Source organism: Amblyomma mixtum, chromosome 1, assembly GCF_055824585.1.
Source record: "Amblyomma mixtum isolate Tamu chromosome 1, ASM5582458v1, whole genome shotgun sequence".
Lineage (NCBI taxonomy): Eukaryota > Metazoa > Arthropoda > Arachnida > Ixodida > Ixodidae > Amblyomma > Amblyomma mixtum.
In genome coordinates, this window is record NC_143012.1 from 275,518,835 (window position 1) to 275,537,832 (window position 18,998).

The following is an 18,998-nucleotide window of genomic DNA, read 5'->3' on the forward strand; positions in this document are numbered from 1 at the left end:
CGCAATGCGCTATTTAGGCTGCCGTAATAGCTGAACCCTTCTCGTTCAAATCGAAATGCACCAACTCGCTCAAGAACGCCACCCGCATAAGCATGATATCGGTGAGTACTTTAGTAAAACTTCTTCGCAGGCACCTTATGTAGTGAAGGCAGTCGCGCTATACACGGAAAAATATTATAGGCGCTTGTTTTGAAAGAGGTTAGCTCCGTATTACGACTAACTCGTGGCATTCCGTACACTGCCTCAAAGCGCCAAAACTTTGTGGAACTTGTGAGTGCTGGCCCTTATACGAGATATCAAAAACATCTTTCGACATGCAAACGACCTGATTTTCCTTCTACGACTGATTTATAACCTGACAACATCTGAAGTTCTGACCATTAACTTCAAAGGCAAGGAAAAGTAAAGGGACGATGGGACACTTAATGGGAATGCACTTTTCTGCCGCATTTCAAAAGTATGCTTCCACTGAGGCCCCTGCTGCATTTAGATTTCGCCTGAGTGTTTTAGCGGAGAATGAAGAAGATGAAAGGCCCCGGTTCACTTGAAAGTAGTTATGGAAAGTAGTTATGGACCCATTTATTGCTGGAATATTCTGCAATGCACTCCACATCACGTCGTTTCTTATTTGCGAATAGAACTACGGGAGTAGTCTTTCTTCTCACTCAGAGAACGATTTCGCCTCCAGGAATAGCACGTGAGCTTAAGTTGCAGAAATCGCGGAGGTTCCCCTTGATACCATCGCTGAACAAACTGCTGTGCGAAGCCACGTCTGGCATTCCTTGCTTACTGAGCACACTTGATACCTGCCTAGTTTATTTTACGTCCTTTGATTTTCCTTAAAGCTGCGTGTTGGATATTTCTGTTTTCTCGGCTCTCTTCTCTACACCTTTATCAGCAAGGCAGGTGGTCCTTGGAACGGGCTTAGCATCACAGTGCTTATTACGTGTTACCCACACAAAAAAAAAAGAACTTTCTGCGCCAAGCACATGAACTCCTTTCATTGATAAAAAATGTCACGGCTATACAGTGCAAGCTATAATATCTGCGTCCCATTAGCACAATTACGTCGTATCTCAGAGTCATTTCTGACTGAATGTACAGTTTTTGTCAAAAGTAACCAGGCTGCACGGTTTGCTTCTCAGTCGTATGGTAAAGCTATTATGCCAGCCCTCAAGCTCTAAATCTCTGTATGGTAAGGAGAACCCCTGCCCTCACCTTCAAAGAAGTTTTTGATCTTTATAGAAGACATGAGGGGTTTACTAATCCAATGAGAAGCAAACCACACAGCCTGGTTACTTTTGACAAAGACTGTACGTAAAGAAAGACACTATTGCACGCGCACCTTTCATTCTTTCTTTCTTCCTATCTTTCACTTCATGGGAACTCTCTATTTCTGGCTGTGACTATGAAGATTGTTCCATCCAAATAATTAACTCTCCTTTGCTGCTACTGCACGCCGCAACGCAATGTGGAAGTCCTCGCTGTGTATTTACGAAATTCCTGTTTTAGCTGTACTGAAGACTTCACCTTATGCACTACACAAAAAGAAATGCTGGCATTTCAGTGCGGCATATATAAAAAATAGGAGATGGCAGCGGAAGAAAAGTAAACTCTTTCGCTAGCCTAAACTCAAATCTCTGTAACGTTCCTCCTAACTCGTATGTAATGTCGTTGGCGTAACGTTCACTACATTTTGCCAGAGAGCCTCACCTATGCAAGGCCATTAGAAAGATAACGTCAGTTTAAAAAGAAAAAAAAACGTATGTACTCAGCAGTGTCCTCACCTGTGGAAAACCTCTTAACAAGTGGCTACAGAGCACACCGTAGGTACGGCCCACCGCAAACACTCGAAACATTCGCAAACTAGAGAGTGGCGACACGTCAGTAATTATGAATAGGAGCGACAGAATGTGAGGGGAAGCTAGAAAAGGGACTTTTTAGGGGGCAGCACCAGGACAAATATTGGCTGTTGAGATTAGAATTCGGTTTTTCCTCGACCCTCTTTCCCCGCCCGTTTTTCGATTATTCTCTTTTATTCTCGTTCCCAGAGCGACGAGTGCCGGCCTGTTTTAGTGCGCTCTCTTTTTATACCATTCCCGTGCCCTAAGAAGAGTGTATGGGCGGAGGCAGCTTTGGCGGCCGTGTTTACACAACGCTGTTTTTCAACCAGCGGTCTCCTTGAGGTCGCGATGGTGAGTTTGGATAAGACGGCACATTTGCTTTCTTTTAGGTTAGGACAGATGTATGCTTTTGAGCGTGGGCTCCGCTTTAGTGTTGTGGCACCGTGTTTAGATTTCATTGTTTTCTGGGCTGTTCGACACAGTGAACTTTATTTCTGCTTCTCTGTACTGAAGCGCTAGGGCTTTTAACCGGGCTCTTTCTGGTTCCTGGACGACAATTTTGAAACTTGGTCAGGTGCAGTCAATCTTCGTGCGGTTCATTGATAAACTTTAGAGCGCAGCTCATAGGCGTCTGCTCCTGCGTGGGTCGCAGTCGTCGTCGTTGTCGGCGTAACCGGTTGTGCAAGTAGCAGGGCGAAGCGCCATTTGCAACGTGGCTGCCACGAGTAGATGCCGGGCAGCGTAACACTGCACCTTCCAGCGGCGCAGGTATCGTGTGAAGAGCTGCGCTGAAATTTCGTATTGCGACTACCGTGATCATCTGCCAATTGTTTGAAGCGAAGCTTCACTATGCGAGCCAGAGCCGAGCTTCGCATGAGCCGAACTGGTGAGCTATGCGCATGCGTGAAACAGAGTGACGTCACGCGCCGCGCAGGTGGTCGCTCCTCGCCGCTGCCGCAGCCGTCGCCGCCGCCGACTCCGTCATCTGACCTTTCGGCGCAGCCGCGCGCTACTGCGCATGTGCGTCGCCTCCTCTCTGTCGCTACAAATGCGCGCTTCGCCTCCTCGCCCACCGTTCGACCTTTCGTTGCAGCCACGTGTTGCCCGCGTCGCATCCGGAAACCCTCCTCTCCGCATTCCTGCGCGCAGTTCTAACCGTGCCGATTTCCGTCTCCTCCTCCGCCTCCGTACAGGCAGTGTGTGGACGGCCGTCAAACCAAGCATAACTGAAGCTTTTCGCTTTTCTAAGGAACTGCCTAATTTTTTTTGTCTACAAAAAGGATGTTTCTTTCAAGCATGCTTAATCAATCAGCGGCGACTGATTTCTTCATCTTTTTAGCAAACAAGAATAAAATCATCCCGAAAGTTTAAGTTTTTCGTCCCAATTTATAAATCCAGCTTTGCTTTGTATGGCAGTTTGTGTACAGCCCTTTGATAACTTTTGTTTTCTTCATGATAATGCTAAGACACATGTTTAAATCTTGCATCAGCATATTGACTCAAATTTATTCTGGTTTGCTTAAATCATTTACTGTGTTTCATATAAATGAATACATATGAAGAAAGCGCTATGAGGGTAGCGCGATGATCGTCAATGCGAGGCCTCCGAAAAGTGTGATGACATATAATGTGTCTTACTGAACACTGTACCAAAACCGACCCAGTCGACAATACAGAACTTCTCGGTTTCAAAAGACGCTAACAATTTTTTTAACTGAGCATCAAATTTAAGTAATCTTTTCTTATTGACTAATTTGTGTGGCATGTTTTACGTTTTATTAACACTCACTGGCAGGAAGCTTCAGTCGTTTGTGATACTTTAAGATTCGTATATGTTGATTGGAGAAAATATATGTGCTTCAAATGATGCTCACTCCCGCCAAGCAGATCAAGTTTATTTAATGCTAAAAGTTGTAATCGTATCAACCTTTCCTTTGCAACAAAAGCCAACATTGGGATAATGTCCCTTCAGAAATACTTTATTCATCATATCACTTTGTTGTTGTCGTTATTTCTCAATGAAAAAAAAAGAGAAAGGGCGGCCAATAATTTCAATGCAGGCATGTATGAAAATTGCGACGTTTTCGCACTGAGCTCTGGTTAGGAGCGGCTCGCGAATAGAGCTGTGCAATACGTTCGCATTATTTTCCGTAACATGCCTCCGCACAGAACAGCGCCATTTTCGCTTGCGCATAGAAAGGCTTCGCTTACATGTGCTCTCTCTTCTTTCATTTATAGGTTGACAGTGACTGCCAGCTGCCCAATGGATCTCAGATATTTCCCGATGGACAGACAAGCGTGCACTATAGAGATAGAAAGTTGTAAGTCTCCTTTCATTTTATTACATCTGATGGTTTCCGTTCCGGAGCACGAATTTTGTGACGCCTGTTTAAGCAAAGCACCGAATATCAGTGATATACACTTCAGAATTCAGCAAGCATCAATTTCAATGCATGTGCTCTGACCTCACTTCCGTCTTCGCCCGCGAAGGCATGAATATCCCGCTAGTTTCACCCAACTATGCACTTCACCACGGCGTTTTTTTTTGTGTCAGAAACTGCTGAGAAAAAGCTAAGTCCATAAAATTAGTTACTGCAAATACCTAATGAAAATAGACTATAGACAGCTAAGTTAAGTCTTCTGACTCTTAGAGACAACTTTTATTATACACTTTTGCCCTTGTGGGCTGCATTCATGGGGGTTAGACTGTTTGCGGAAATGCTCCCGGCAACATTCAGAGCATTGTTTCCGCAATCTGGATGAAACCATCCGAGCTGCTTCACTGTGCCCAGACTATACTCCGTTTCATACATAGCAGGCAACGCTGCGGAGGTTGCTGAATTAATGCGTCCGCGAAACCATATTACTCCGCCACGCATCATTCGTTATTCTCGGAACTCTGGTCATCGTTTCGACGAATACAAAGAGCCGTATAAAAAGATGTGGCAGCATTCAAAATCACGGTCGAATCTGTGAGGCGCTCAGTGTTCGGGCTCTCTGGCCATAATTTTCACAGAGAGTGAACTATTTTTTGGGCGCGAATTTAGTAGAAGCGATTCGCCCTACCAACCACGTATCATACCGCGACGTGTACTTTTTGCTTCTCGAAATATCGACGAGTCGCAGGGCGAAAATGTGCCAAAAGGTACAATGAAGTCCAGGAAGTGCCAGTCACGGCACTTAAGATTTGTCACTAAAAATATGTTTGTGTTAGCTTTGGTTGCATGTCGAACTACTTTTTGCGTGCAGACTTAGCCTGCGCCAACAGGCGCGCTAGCTTTGGCAGCGTTGCCTGCTATGTATGAAACGGAGTACATAGGTGCAAATGGTACCCGGAGGTAGAGCAGAAGGAGGTCGGACATGAGTTACCTGGGCTGCAGAGAGCAGTTTAATGCTCGTGCAGCTCCGACAACAGAAACTGAGTAAAACTAGAGGTTACAGCTTCGAAAGCACTTGCATTCTTGCGCTGCCAGTTTCACTGGTGTGGAAAGTGAATGCGCTTGGCCACATCGGAGCCATTTCTAAAACAGCCGTGGGCTAGCACAGCTTTGAAAAGCAAGTGGCAGGATTCTAATCAATCCATAGACTGGAAAAGCTGCCGCCGACGCCGCATAAAAGAAGTGCTATGCTCCGTTCTTTAAAACACCGTTGCTAGAGATACGCTCGTTTCATAACAATGATATCAGTTATGAAACTGTAGGTAGGCTCTTAATTGCACACTGTACTGTGCCTAGCACTATTTAAAAAAATGAAGTAGCACAATTCCAGGTTCTCTATCTTCACACGTTTTAAGACGCAGTCTTGTTCGTTCCAGCGCGGGACATTTGCTTAGGCTGCTCTGGGCTGCTGTTTCGACAATTCTGCTACCAGCTTTAATCCTAGTCTCTGTGGCTGTTATTCACACACTGCCATTTCCACGATCGAGCAAGGAACTGCAGCTTTTGGTGGTGTTTTCGCGAGCGTCGCTTGCGTTAGTGCACGCATGCGTTATTTCTGCAACGGAACAGCAAATGCGCGCGAGGAAGCACCTCGCATTCTCGGCGCTATGCAAGTGGGACAGCGTACAGGTACAGCGCGACGATAAGAGCCCACTGCTGCTCTAGCCGTAGCTCCTGCGCAGCCATCGCCAATGGTAGCCGCGGGTATAGCGAGGCACGTGCACACTTACGAGCCGGGAAGCATCGGGCCAAAGCCAAGCGCGCTGCTGAATTCCGTCCAAATCTCCGGCGGCAACAGCAGCACACCGTTCCGCTCCAGTTTTTTTTTTTCTTCGCGAGAAATCCGGCTTCATGCCCAACTCGGTTCTTTGTCTTCCACCACCCTCACCCACCCACGTCTAGCGACGCGCGGCTTCCGAAACGACTGCTCGCAACGCACCAAGATCCTTCTTGCTCGAGCCTTCCTTGCTGCGCGCATACATAGATATGCAGAGTGGGTGTGCTCACGTATGCGTGACTGGAAAGCGGGCTCCGTGTTTGATATTCTCGGGCGACAAACACAGGCAAAAAGTAGAGAAACGAAAATCAAACCTCACAGTGCGTCAATCAAAGGAAACGCCGAGATTCGGCGTTCGCGATTCACAGCTCTTTTTGCGTTTACTGTGGGCGCTTCTCGCTCCTGCTTTTAAGCGCTGTATGGCGACGTGATTCCTGGGCTGCGTTTCCGTTCCATGTGTGCATTGTTCTTCGTCGGAGCGAAACGTGTCCGCCTCTCCTCTTGCGCCGCATTACAAGCTCGCAGTTCCGGGTTCTCGGCTTTCACGTTGCATTCGTTGCGCAAAAATGTTTGCTGCGCCCCTTGGTGTGGAAAAAAAATCGCAAAATTTGATTATGCCAACTTTAAATCAGTCATGTTGTAACTTACTGACTAAAAAAGGAGATAATATAAGATAAAGGTTTCAAAAATTTTCGTGTATTCGCGTTTCGCAAGGCAATAGAACAATTGCAGCATTTTCTGCGCTGCTTCTCTTTAAGTAAAAAAAAAAATAGATGTAGTTCTATGGAAGTCGCGCATACGAGTGATCATTGCGAGGGTTTGTGAAACTCGTCATTTAAATATAAAGAAGAAATATTTTGTTTTGAGTCAGTACAAAATTTTTAAATTGTGGATAACTGAAAACTTTACAAAGTAAGGGTTACTTTACTCTAATAACTGCAAAAATACATTTATACTCTCTAGTGGAATGTACTTTGTTGAAATTTTCAAGGGCAGTATACTTTAAACAAGGGAATAAGAGCTGCGATTGTGTGGACGCTAATGATTACTTAGTCTCATATTTGAATATTCTCGGGAAGAACTATCTTCTTCTTCTTCCTATTCGTCTTCCTCAGATCATGAATGGCAGTTGACCAATATCCCTCAAGATAAAAGTATGCTGGGTGTTTCAGCGAACACTTTCAAAAATTTTCAAAAATAAGTTTTTGGGGGTAAAAGAATGGTTTTTCCGGCATAGTATTACAAGCGTTAGCGGGCACCAGAAAAGCGATGAATCATATGAAGTAGTAAGGTGGTTAACTGATTTTGATAATTAACTCTTTACCTAGTAGGGTTAGGTTAGGCACCGAGTTGCAATTAGAGATTTGTAGCCCGCCGTTAGAAATAGCCATGTCAGCTTCTAGAATTTCGAAAACGCGATTACCCTCGCTACTGTGGCTCGACAAAATTTCGCTGCGTCATGCGAAAATAGACAGAGAGAGAGAGAGAAGCCCTTTAAAGGAAACGCAGAGAATTTAGCCGGCGGCTAAAAATCGCTGCGTGCTACTCTGCGTGGGGAAGGAAATTTAGGAAAAAAAGGTGGAAAGAGAGTGGTGTGGAAAAGGTAAAATAAAATAAAAAGGGAAGATGGCGAGAAGGGGGACGGGGAAGCTGCATTGCGAGTAAGAACTGAGCTAACATATGAGCTAGCAAAGGTCACTGCATGAAGAGTGCTTGAGGATAGCATGCAAGGTGAAATTAGAGCTTGTGAAGATGTCCTATCTCCTTTAAATATGCAAACAAGAAGTTCATTGCATGTCTCTGTTGCCTAGGGCAAGTGAATGGACCTAAAACACTGTGCATTATTAGAGGCACTGGGGAGAACTCTCCATGAAATGTTCATAGTACGCACTCTCGTCAGCATATGCCGGGCACTCAAGCAGGATATGTTCCAGAGTTTCGATCGAGCCACAGTTGTCGCACAGCGGACTGTTTATTTGTCCGAAACAGTATTGCAAGCCGTTCGTAAATGAAGCGTTCAGGTGAAGTCGGTGATAAAGTGTTACCAGATGGCGAGAAATTTCGGGTAGTAGTCTTGATCTGAGATGGGGTGGACTGAGTACAGAAATTGATAGTGATGTGTCGGCAAGCTCCGGAGCCGGCACATGCGCTCGAAAGCATGTGTTCAAAGCAACCCCTCCAGTGCACGTAACTAGTAAAAGAAGCCTAACTTTGCCGAGCCACAGCGTCAAGGGTCATCGCGTTTTCGAAATTCTAAAAACTTATTTGGCTATTACAAATGACCAGCTAGAAATCTCTAAGTGCAATTAGGCGCCTAACTCTACAAGTTAAAAAGTTAATTATTAAAAATTAGTGAACCAGCTTACCATTTAAAACGATTCACCGGTTTTCTGGTGTCCGCCAACACTGGTAAAACTACGCGTATGCCGCGAAAGCAATATTTTTACCCCAAAAAGCCTACTTTTGAAAATTCTTGAAAACGTTCGCTGCAACACCAGGTATAACAGTTTTATCTTACCGGTACTCACCTATGGTGCAGAAACGTGGAGGCTGACAGAAAGGGTTCAACTGAAGCTAACGATAACGCAACGAGCTGTGGAAAGGAAATGACAGGTGTAACGTTAAGAGACAGGAAGAGTGCAGAGTGGTTCATGGAACAAACGCGGATTAGTAACATCCTACCCGAAATCAAAAGAAGGAAGGGTCTTGGGCGGGGAATGTAATACGAAGGCAAGATAACCGCTGGTCCTTAAGGGTAGTGGAGTGGATACCAAGAGAAGGCAAGCGTAGCAGGGGGCGGCAGAAAGTTAGGTGGGCGGATGAGATAACGAAGTCAGCGAGGATGAGGTGGGTGTAGCTGGCACACGTCAGCGTTGATTGGAGAGACAGCCGTCGCGGTAGTCCTTCACTACGACGTCTCTCACAGCCTGAGTCGCTTTGGAACGTTAAACCCCATAAACCAACCAAATGGAGAGACTTGGGAGCGGCCTTCGTTCTACAGTGAACGTAGACGTGATGATGATGATGATGGTGATAGTTTGTGACGGAACAGCGCAAAACACCGGGACAAGAGACAAGCGCTTGTCTCTTGTCCCGGTATTTTGCGCTGTTCCGTCACAAATGAATAACCAACATGCCCAAGCTGCTGTCCTGGATGGTGATAGGTTCCACAATTATGTATAGCCGGAAACGAACTCCCTTGGAGAGGTGCAACACGCGGCTGAGCACCCATAACAGAGGGTTTAAACGAAAATTACTTCTTTCAACCATTTAATTCGTGAAATTCCCCCCAATACTTATGCGGGCTTTAACATGTGAGCATAGCTACCATATCAGACGCTTCCATTTTAAACTTGCCGGTTTATAAGCTTATAAGGCTGTTACCGAAACCCATGCAAACAGAGTACAGCTTAATCTTCTGCTGCGTGATTCCGCTGGACGAACATTATTCTGTCCGGCTACAAGGGTTTCTCAGTCTCTTTTCTAATGAGATGCGCGAGTCGCATTAATCTTTTTCGTGAGATTCCGCCACGGAATCGTCCGCACAGCTTCCGCAGCCGGTAGGAATCTGGCTCATTACCTGGGTCTCGGTAGAGCACTTGGCGCTTAATGCTTCTCCGTCGCAGAGGAAAGCAGAGGGAGAGAGAGGGGAAGGGGGAAGAAGCTCTGATATATGGACAGCACCCCTGAGAGGCGGGCCGCGCTGAAACATCGAGGCTCGTTAGGGACACACAATTTCGTCATTAGCGATGCGAAGCAATCTCCTAGCAGCATGATGACTAATTTCAAAACACCTATCGCCGAGAGCTCTACTGCGCGTGCGCGGCATTCGGGAGCGAAATCGTGCATTATACTTACTGCCTCTTTTTTATTTTCTAGCCACCATCAGGCCACTGTGCTGAGGCGAGTTTTCTGAAAATGCGCCTACCTTGCCGTGTCATCAGGGCGCAGCGGCGTCTGGGCCGATGCACGAACGCTGTCGGAGTAATTGGTGCGACTCGGCGCGTGACTGGCAGTTTAAACAGGCTCAGCTGCGCGTGGCTACCCTTGACCCTAAAAGAGCGCCGCATCATTAACGCAACTCAAAGGACGTGGCAAACTAGCCAACCAAGCAAGCTCCGCCTTTTTTTATTATTTTTGTGTCCACGCACTTAAAAATAAAAGCGCTTTTCGCTCTCATCGGGCCGGCTTTTGCAGGTGCCCACCGTTACGCACACACACAGAAAAAAAGTACTGCATCAGCATTCTTACTGGTTGGGTGGAGGTCGTATGCACGATAATTAGGCGAGGGATTTCTTGTTTCCCTTGTTGTCGGTTAGTTTTCCGCCTTAATTGAAGTTCTCCCTGTCATTTCGTGAATGTGTACAGCTAATCACCTGATTAATGCGTTCATTGTAAAGAGAACACATGCGACAAAGTAAGCATTATTTGGGCGCCCAATATTTCGCTTACGTTTCGTGTGCTGGTATAATGCTGAACAAGCACTATGCTTGCACCAAGTGGTGTGCGGGCACAAATTGAATCCGCGGTTGGCGTAAATATTGTAAAAAGATTCGCGTCCTGCACCCGGCAAAGTTCGCGAGTAACCAACCAGAAAAAAAAAATCGTTCTTACGAAGTAACGTCTCCTCGTACCCATCAAGCTCACAAAGCCTTAATAAAATTTGCCAGTTCAAGTATATACGACCCAAGCACTCCTGTAGGCTCCTGTCAACCTTCTACAGAACCGGAAGGACCATACGCAAGCTGTCTTTGAGGTAGCGCTTCAAGCGGGAACTTCTTTAGAATTGCTTTACTCGCGCCAAAAAAAAAAAATGACATAGAGTGTCCATGTTTGCCAGGAATTATTTTTTTCCTTTCTATTCTTTTGGCTGTGCGTCTTTGGTGAGCTCTGCTTTCGATTCCAGAGCCCACAAACAACAACATTGATTGCTGGTTTTCAACTCTGACGTCATGACAGAGGAACAGACGAATAGATCGAGATATGAATTCTTAGAAATTACGATTCGCCTTTTTAACGTTAGTGGGGACGTTCGGAGGAAAAGCCATACGCGCGTTGTCACACTAATTTAGGATTGATCGGAAGAGTCATTACGTCAGACGTTGATCTGTGGAATCAAAAGAATTAAAACTTCAATTACATTGTGAGTATGATGTCATACAGCATGATCCAGACGTCGTTATGACATGCAGAGGATGCAAAGGAATTTAGTTACGCTAAGAAGAAAATTGGGACAATTTCTTGAGAATCCACTTCTGACCCTTCGGTTGCGAGTAAAACACGATGCCACTAGGCCATTGAGGCACTTTTTTTTTCTTTATGGCAGAGAAAAGTTGCCATAAAGGGAAAAAAATCTGAATATGTTCATACCACTAAATACCGGGCTGCATAATAGGAGCCCACGATGCCCCCGCACGTCCCCACATTCCCAAACATCAAAATTGTGGGGGACACACGCATGCATCTAAATAGGAGAGCCAGCTATAGGCGGCTCCTTCACTGCAGCATGTACTCCCCGTACCAAAGCACACTGCTCACGTAACAAAGACTTCGATGTCCGCGGTGATTCGGTGCGGCGGTCCATCATACGGCTCTTCCAGACACTGAATAGTCCCATCAACATAAAGAGATCACAAGACACAACACAGTTTTAGTGCGAACCACTACTTAACATGGTCCCAACAAATAATCTTATGTGAAGCCTCGGAGTAGCTCAGGTGAGATCGGGTTAGTTCGGATGAGCGTCGCGCAAGCTGCAGCCAATGGGAGGGTGACCTTCAGGGTGACCTTGGCCAAAATTTTTGTCGCAACAGCCCATGCGGAATTAAAGCAAATATTTCTGCGACTGGGTTTCGAACCCACGGCGGCGTGAACAGATCAGCTTCACTGGCGACTGCACGAGAGCACTATGCTAACGCCGAAGCCGATCACGCCTCGTGTTAAACTACAACACACACTCAAGCTATGCATAGTACATCGTCGTCTTCATCAACTTCTATTTACGGTGCGAACAGATCAGGTCAGTGTAACCTCGATCAAAGCTTAACCTGAATCTAGCATCGTCGTCAGACGTGCGGACGACACAGCAATGAGCCAACCAGGCTAAACACATGCTTTCGCACGTTTACTCGGTTTAACTACATTAAAAACCCTACCACTCTTTTTCATCAGGCAAAAAACAGACACTTTAGGGTAAGATTTCAATGATCTTAAGCGTTCGCTGTAATGTCCCAGATGAACACAGCATCACTGTACAGAATAAAGAAATGGTCAATGGTCTCTAGCGTATTTCACAGGTGCTAGTTCACCTTCCTTGGGACAAACATGTACTCAGCATGAAGCCATATCGTTGATGTGTGCAGTTTCAAGAAGATGAAATGGCCATTTGCTTAATACATTTTAAAACACTGGTGTAAAGGAACTCCAGAAAAGGTTGCCGATACGACAGCATAGGACAGAAATACTCAGTATGTACCTGAGTCATCTTCCTTCTGGGGAGGCTATGCAGGTAATCTAAAGAAAAGCGCACCGTGACGAAATTGAAGGTGCCAGCAACTTCTTTTAGGAGTCCCCAAAAAGGCCTCTCGCGAGTCTGTCCAGTCAGTCCGATAGGAAAGACAAATGAGCACTAAGACGCCTAATAAGCAGAGCTACTGAAAAGGAGTGGTTTGCCGATTTGAAAAAAAAAACGCGAAACAAGCTGATGCACGAAAAAATTCAGGGGGACACTTTGTTGACCTAAAGTGCGGTGAGGCGAAACCCTTTAGCGCGGTGTTGTTGCTTGTGTCACTGATGTGTGGTTTAGATGTTAATTAAGTACACAATTTTCTGTGAATCTTAAATGCTGGAGACATTTGAGGGCGTTTGGGAGGCGTTCTTCTGATTTGTCGCCTTTCTGCAAACACTCTCCAGCGTCCTTGACAAGGAGAACTTTCGCCTTAATAAATGAACAAGACTTATTCCGCCAGACTCTGGAGAAATCGCGTGGGTTTCGACTTTTGAAGGTAGCGAATATTCTGTGCATAACCTGCGGTTTCTTCCTCGCTACAGTGGAGAACCTGCAGCACATAGGCAAGTTTCGCAAAGAAAAAAAGATGTTGCAGACTTTAGCCCAAGCAAACACTGGTAGTTCCTCACCCATCCAAGCCTGGGTTTGTTGCCTCATGGGCATTATCTGTGAATCCCAGTAGACTCCACTGTTGCGAATTTGGTGAAGAGGAACCCCTGGGTACTGAGAGGCGTTGGAGCCCCAGCTTATGCAACCAAAATGACTTGCCCCGCACCACAATGACCGAACCGAAATCCTTTGGATATATTCAAATTCAGAGAGGCACCTAGTAACCAGACAACTTTTCAGTCAGATGGAATGCCTCAAGTACACTGTTTTGTCAGAACACAAGAGGGCGACATCATCAGCAGAGGCTAAAATCTTAATTTAACTCCAGGAGAAACCAGGGATACTTTTGATGTGAATAATACTGAGGCAAAGAGGTTCAAGATATAATGCAAACAACAAAGACGATAATGGGCAACTTTGGCGAACAGATGATTTCAGTGATATAGGTTTTGTTAGCTCTTAGTTAGCAGTTAGCCATGAATAGAACTGCTTATAGCACAGTCACATGCCCCTGAGCAAATCGTCACCAGTATTTACATGCTCCAAGACCGCAAACAAGAAATCGCGATTAATACTATCAAATGCCTTTGCAAGGTCAATCTTAATAAGAGCTACTTGGCCAGTCTCATCTGATACTGTCTCCAACATCGAACGTGCAATATGAATAATGTATTCGGCGACCTCTGATACTGCAGACCTGATGCGAGCCTATTAAGTCAGTGACAACGACCTGCAGACGAACACAAAGAATCTTAGAAAAAGTTTTGTAATGTACATTACAGAGGTAAATTGGACAATATCCTTAAACCATTTTCCACCGATTAGCATCTGTGCTTTTTGGAATATTTCTAGTGTGCCCGGAATAGAAAGCGGGAGGTGAAAAAAAAAACGACATAATAAAATGCCTGAAAAACTTCCATCAAAACAGGCGCAAAGCAAGGGCGCAAAGCAAATATGATCTCTAAAACTCGCCAGTAATACCATCTGGGCCAGGAGATTTCAGAGCCAGCAAATCAGAAATGGCACATTTAATTTCGTCCAAAATGATAGCACGCTACTTGTCGTCAAGTCCGGGAAAGACTTCGAGTAAGCAACTACAATCTCATCTTCTATTTTTCCCACAAAACCACCTAAGAGCTTCCGATAACAGTCAAAGAAAGCATAAGAATACCATGAGCATCGAGGTATGTGCGACCTTCATACTGAATTTCCAATATTTCCGCAGCAACGGCAGTCTGCCTTTCATCACTCAGGGTCCGGCGAGATGGCTGCTCATCCAGAAACCTACGAGACCTAGACCTTATCAAGGCCCCCTTGTATCTTTCTGTTTCAAACTGTTGAAGCTCTGCTTTTAGGACAGTGATACCTTCAACATAAGCACCTCTGCTAATCCTTTTTAACTCTGTAACCCTACTAAAGTGCGCCCAAGCTCACGAAGGGGATGTTTCTATAGGAACGCGATTCTTGAAAAGACTTCAATAGCTGAGTTTTTAGTCTCCTGTTTAATTAAGTCCCATTTCTGCAAAACTCCGAGACCACCGCGTCACTGTCCCTTGCTGCTATTCGTGTAGGAGGCTTTGGTCCCCTTTCTTCTGGGAACTCATGACTCAACTCGCCAGACGCGTCCACAGCATCCGACACATTAATAATGTGTTCTGACCCCACCTCATCCTCATGTGTCCAGTTACACTGGTGCAAACCTGTCAACCTAGCTCATGAAACAGTTCTCCATGTCCAAAGCCTCGGCACTGGGCGCACCGAGGCGTACGACACTGACGCCGTACATGACCAATCCGGCTACAACGAAGACACAGTGGAGGGCTACCTGGTATCACTACTAAAGCCTGTACCCCGGAAACATTGAGCGTGTGAGGAATTGTACTTGCTGACACTTAGTCCTTGAGCGTCAGCCAGATTTCACGGTTCGCTGTTTCTATGGGCTCAATTCCGGGGCAGCACCGCTTCTCCATCTAGACGTTTGCATAGTTCCAGAAGGTTCCAAAGCTTCTACAATCATCCTGTGCTTCATATAGTGCGGAAGGGAAGCACCTTAGCTTTCATGTTTTCGGTGTCTGGGTCACATGGTATACATTTTACACCTTTGACAAGAACTCTGATTTGTCATTAAGCTTCTGCTTAATACATAGAATGTCACGGAGGTCCAAAAATCTGCGCTAGTGCGCCTCGGAAGTCGGGAGCACGGTACGGGCGTCCTCCGAGACCAGCGTGAAAAACGACAGCGTTGAGGACAGCATTAGTGGTAGGAAGTCGAGAGAGGACAACTTTTTTTCGAGTCGGCGGTAACTCCAAGAGTCGGAAGACCTCGGCCAGCGGCCGATGCGCCATTTTCAGCTAGAAGCATTTCGAGACACAGCCGATCAGAACTGCTTCGTTCGTTCGACTTGGTTAAAGGAGACCTTGTGTGTCTAGTGGTCTATCACGCGGTCTAGTATTCCTGCTGATGCTTTCTAATGAGTGTACGTAATTATGAGAATGTTATAATTAAGAAAGAAAGCAAATAACCATTAACGTGTCACGTCATAGCGTTAAGGCGGAGCTTAAGTGTCTCCTATTTTTTTCTTTCCACGAATAAAGATTTTGTACGCGTGTGTAGGACACTTTAGTTTCAACTAGTTGGTTGTAATGAGACACGGGCCCGCCGCCCTGGCTCAGTGGTTATGGCGTTCGATCGTGGCCACGGAGGTCGAATTTTGATGGAGGCGAAATTCTAGTGGCTCGTGTACTGTGCGATGTCAATGCACGTTAAATAAAGAACCCAAGGTGGTCGAAATTCCCGGAGCCCTTCATTACGCCGTCCCTCATAGCCTGAGTAGCTTTGGGACGTCAAACCTCTATAATCATATATAATGAGACACGTGCGTGCGTGCGTGCGTGTGCGTGCGTGCGTGCGTGCGTGCGTGCGTGCGTGCGTGCGTGCGTGCGTGCGTGCGTGCGTGCGTGCGTGCGTGCGTGCGTGCGTGCGTGCGTGCGTGCGCGCGTGCGTGCGCGCACTTTGACCACCTAACTCATCACACACCTCGAGAAAGAAAGCGTAGGAGATGGTCCAACCACTGAAGTGTGCTCCCTCCTCTTCCAATTCAAAGGCACTTTCTTTCGAGGAGTGCCGTCGGGACATCTTTCCTCCATTTAGACAGCGACAAAGTGTGACGCATGACGCTGTGCTAGATCCCGAAGAGGTGCATTGCTTGAGAGAGAGGGATGGGTTTCGTAATGCACCGCGTATGACTGAAACCATTCACTGCTATGGAAAATATCGTGGTGGCAGCAGTCAGTCAGGGGCCGAATTCACGGAGATTTTTTTGCCGCGGTAACAGGGCGCTCTGGTGCCGCACAGTTGTGATACCCATCGGTGCGATAACAGTTCTGCTGCTCTGTTTAAGTGAAGCAGAGTCTAGTGTCGAATCGACTGTCTCTTAACGCTCAACCAGGCTTATCAAAATAACAAGGGCAAGTTCTCAACAGAGCCGCACAAGAAATAGAACATAGCTGATGGGAAACGAAAACAGTTTTTTTTTTCTGAATTTTTCTTTCCAGAGGGCAAATTCAGCCATTGATATCGTCTTTTCCATCACGGCGTAGAAGTTTACTAGCGCTTTTGGCTCCGAACGTAAACCCAGTATTCACACATCGCTCGAGAATTTTGCTATTCCCTGATTGTTTGCCTGTCAGCTGAAGCAGATCAGCAAGTCTTTCTGGGCACATTCTTCTCCCCTTTTTTTTTCAGAGAAAGTTACTACTTAGAATAAAAGAATTGAAGAGTAAGATTTAGTGAGGGATTTCCACTTGGTCGCAAGCTTAACATAGTATGGCGTTATAAATTTTGGTAAGGTAAGCTCCGTCATTTATGTCATAACAAGCGGATCTTTCCATTCCCTTGTCTGCTGACCAGTTTTAATCCACTTAGGCCGTACATTGTAAAGAAACATTTGCGTCTGTCTTTACTATAGTTAAACGCCTCGATGGGCTTTGCCTGTCGTTGCATTGCAGTGAATTAAATTGCGAAGTTTATTTAATCCGGAACGAATAAAAAGCGCACACTGCCGACGCTTTCGCAAATAATTTAGTTTCTACAGCTTCTGGCGCATCTACCGAGGACAGCGCGGTGGAGGAACAAGGAAAAGTGCTCCTTCGCTGGCAGTGTTTTCAAGTTTTTACTTTCGCTGTGGGGCCACTTCAGCTCCGCTTTCGCAATCGCTTCTCCCTTCCCACGGCGCTGCTGCTTCAGGCAGCTACTTCGCGTTTGTCATCATTAGCGGCACCTAGTCTTTACGTGACTCTGCCGTGCCTCTTTATTTCATGTCTTTCTTCTTTTCTTTTTAATGGTAGTCGCTTCCGCTGCACGCCACCTTGGCACACTGTGGTCTTCTACCTTTCTTGCTTTTATTCGCTCCTTTCTTGCCGCATCTTCGGGCGCAACAAGAAAAATCAAAAAAGAAAACAGAGCATGCTCCGACACCGACATCATCACGGTTCCCGCGAAGAGACGCCCAGAAGAAGCCGTCGAGTGCAGACGTCGTCGTCGTCTCGACGGGGTCTGAGGTGGCAGCACACTCTCCACAACCTCATTTTCGGACTGCATTACAAAGCCTCTCCGCCTTCTATATATGGACGCGCGTGCCTGCACAGGATTTCTCGAAATACGATAGGCACTCGATGTGGGTAAACGAAAATTCTGCGAATGCGCTATCGTCCTATCCATATCCCTTTCTTTTTTCTCTCTTCCTTCCTTTCTTTCTTTCTTTCTTCTTTTCTTTCTTTCCTTCTTTCTTTCTTTCTTTCTTTCTTCCTTTCTTTCTTCCTTTCTTCCTTCCTTCCTTTCTTTCTTTCTTTCTTTCTTTCTTTCCTTCTTTTTTGCTTCCTTTCTTTCCTTCCTTCTTTTCTGTTTATTTCGTTCCTTCCTTCCTTCCTTCCTTCCTTCCTTCCTTCCTTCCTTCTTTCCTTCCTTCCTTTCGTTCTTTCTTGTCCTGCGCAACTTGATCTTTTGTCGAGTGGTTTGATGGCGGAATCGAATCGGCGTCACCTGTTATTTTAACTTCCTTGCTTTTTTGATGTGGCTTCCTCTCGAGAGCAGCACGGCTCGAGCATGGAGTGCGCTGATGCTTTATACTTTGTCGTTCGTGATGATTCTTCGAGAAGAATGAACCGGGAATAATAGCGTCCTACGCCCCCCGTATTGCCGAGGACCAGCGAAACAGGCACGCAGGCACACATGTACTACATATGCGCGCACGCACACAGTGAGATATTCGGTAGATGCGTCAGTCGGAGGTAAAAAATAAAATGCGGTTACCTTAGCAGTTTCCGTGCAGTGGAGCGCCAATTGGGCTGCCCTTCCGACCGCACTCTCTTCCTCAGCCTTCTGCGGCACACCGTCAGCAGCTAACGCGCAATACACCAGCATGATATTTATTTTTTCCACTTTATATTATAGGTGAAAGGTTAACCAAACAAGCGTTTTCTTTATTACTTATACTTCAACATGCGTTCTTTGTTGGAGGGTCCCCCGTTACTCAGTACACCTACCACAAAAGGCTTGCCGCCTGATGACTTCCTCTTTCAGCTACGAGCAGACTGTTTCTTCACAACAAATTGCTTCAGAAGGCAAATCCTACGTCACAATCAAGAACCTCGATGCGACAATGTAAAATTAAGAACAAAGGCGGAAAAAATACAGCTGTGCTTGGCTGCCCTCCGCCCATACCTTACTTACTGACTCCGCATTATACCGCACTCTTCTTTTTTTTCTTTTGTCTTTTTTGGTGGCGACAGAGGTCTTGCTATTTCAGAAGCGAGTGTAGCTA

General features: G+C 46.0%; 1 protein-coding gene across 5 annotated transcripts in view; it reads left to right on the forward strand.

Moving 5' to 3' along the window:
* Window positions 1–18,998, forward strand: part of LOC149371757 (gamma-aminobutyric acid receptor subunit beta-like) — a 234,422-nt gene that overhangs the window by 173,424 nt on the left and 42,000 nt on the right. For all 5 annotated transcript variants that reach the window (XM_089566042.1, XM_089566044.1, XM_089566043.1 and 2 more), the window contains exon 5: window positions 4,083–4,165. In XM_089566042.1, the coding sequence (XP_089422168.1) occupies window positions 4,083–4,165 (83 nt within the window). The remainder of the gene's footprint in view (window positions 1–4,082; window positions 4,166–18,998) is intronic.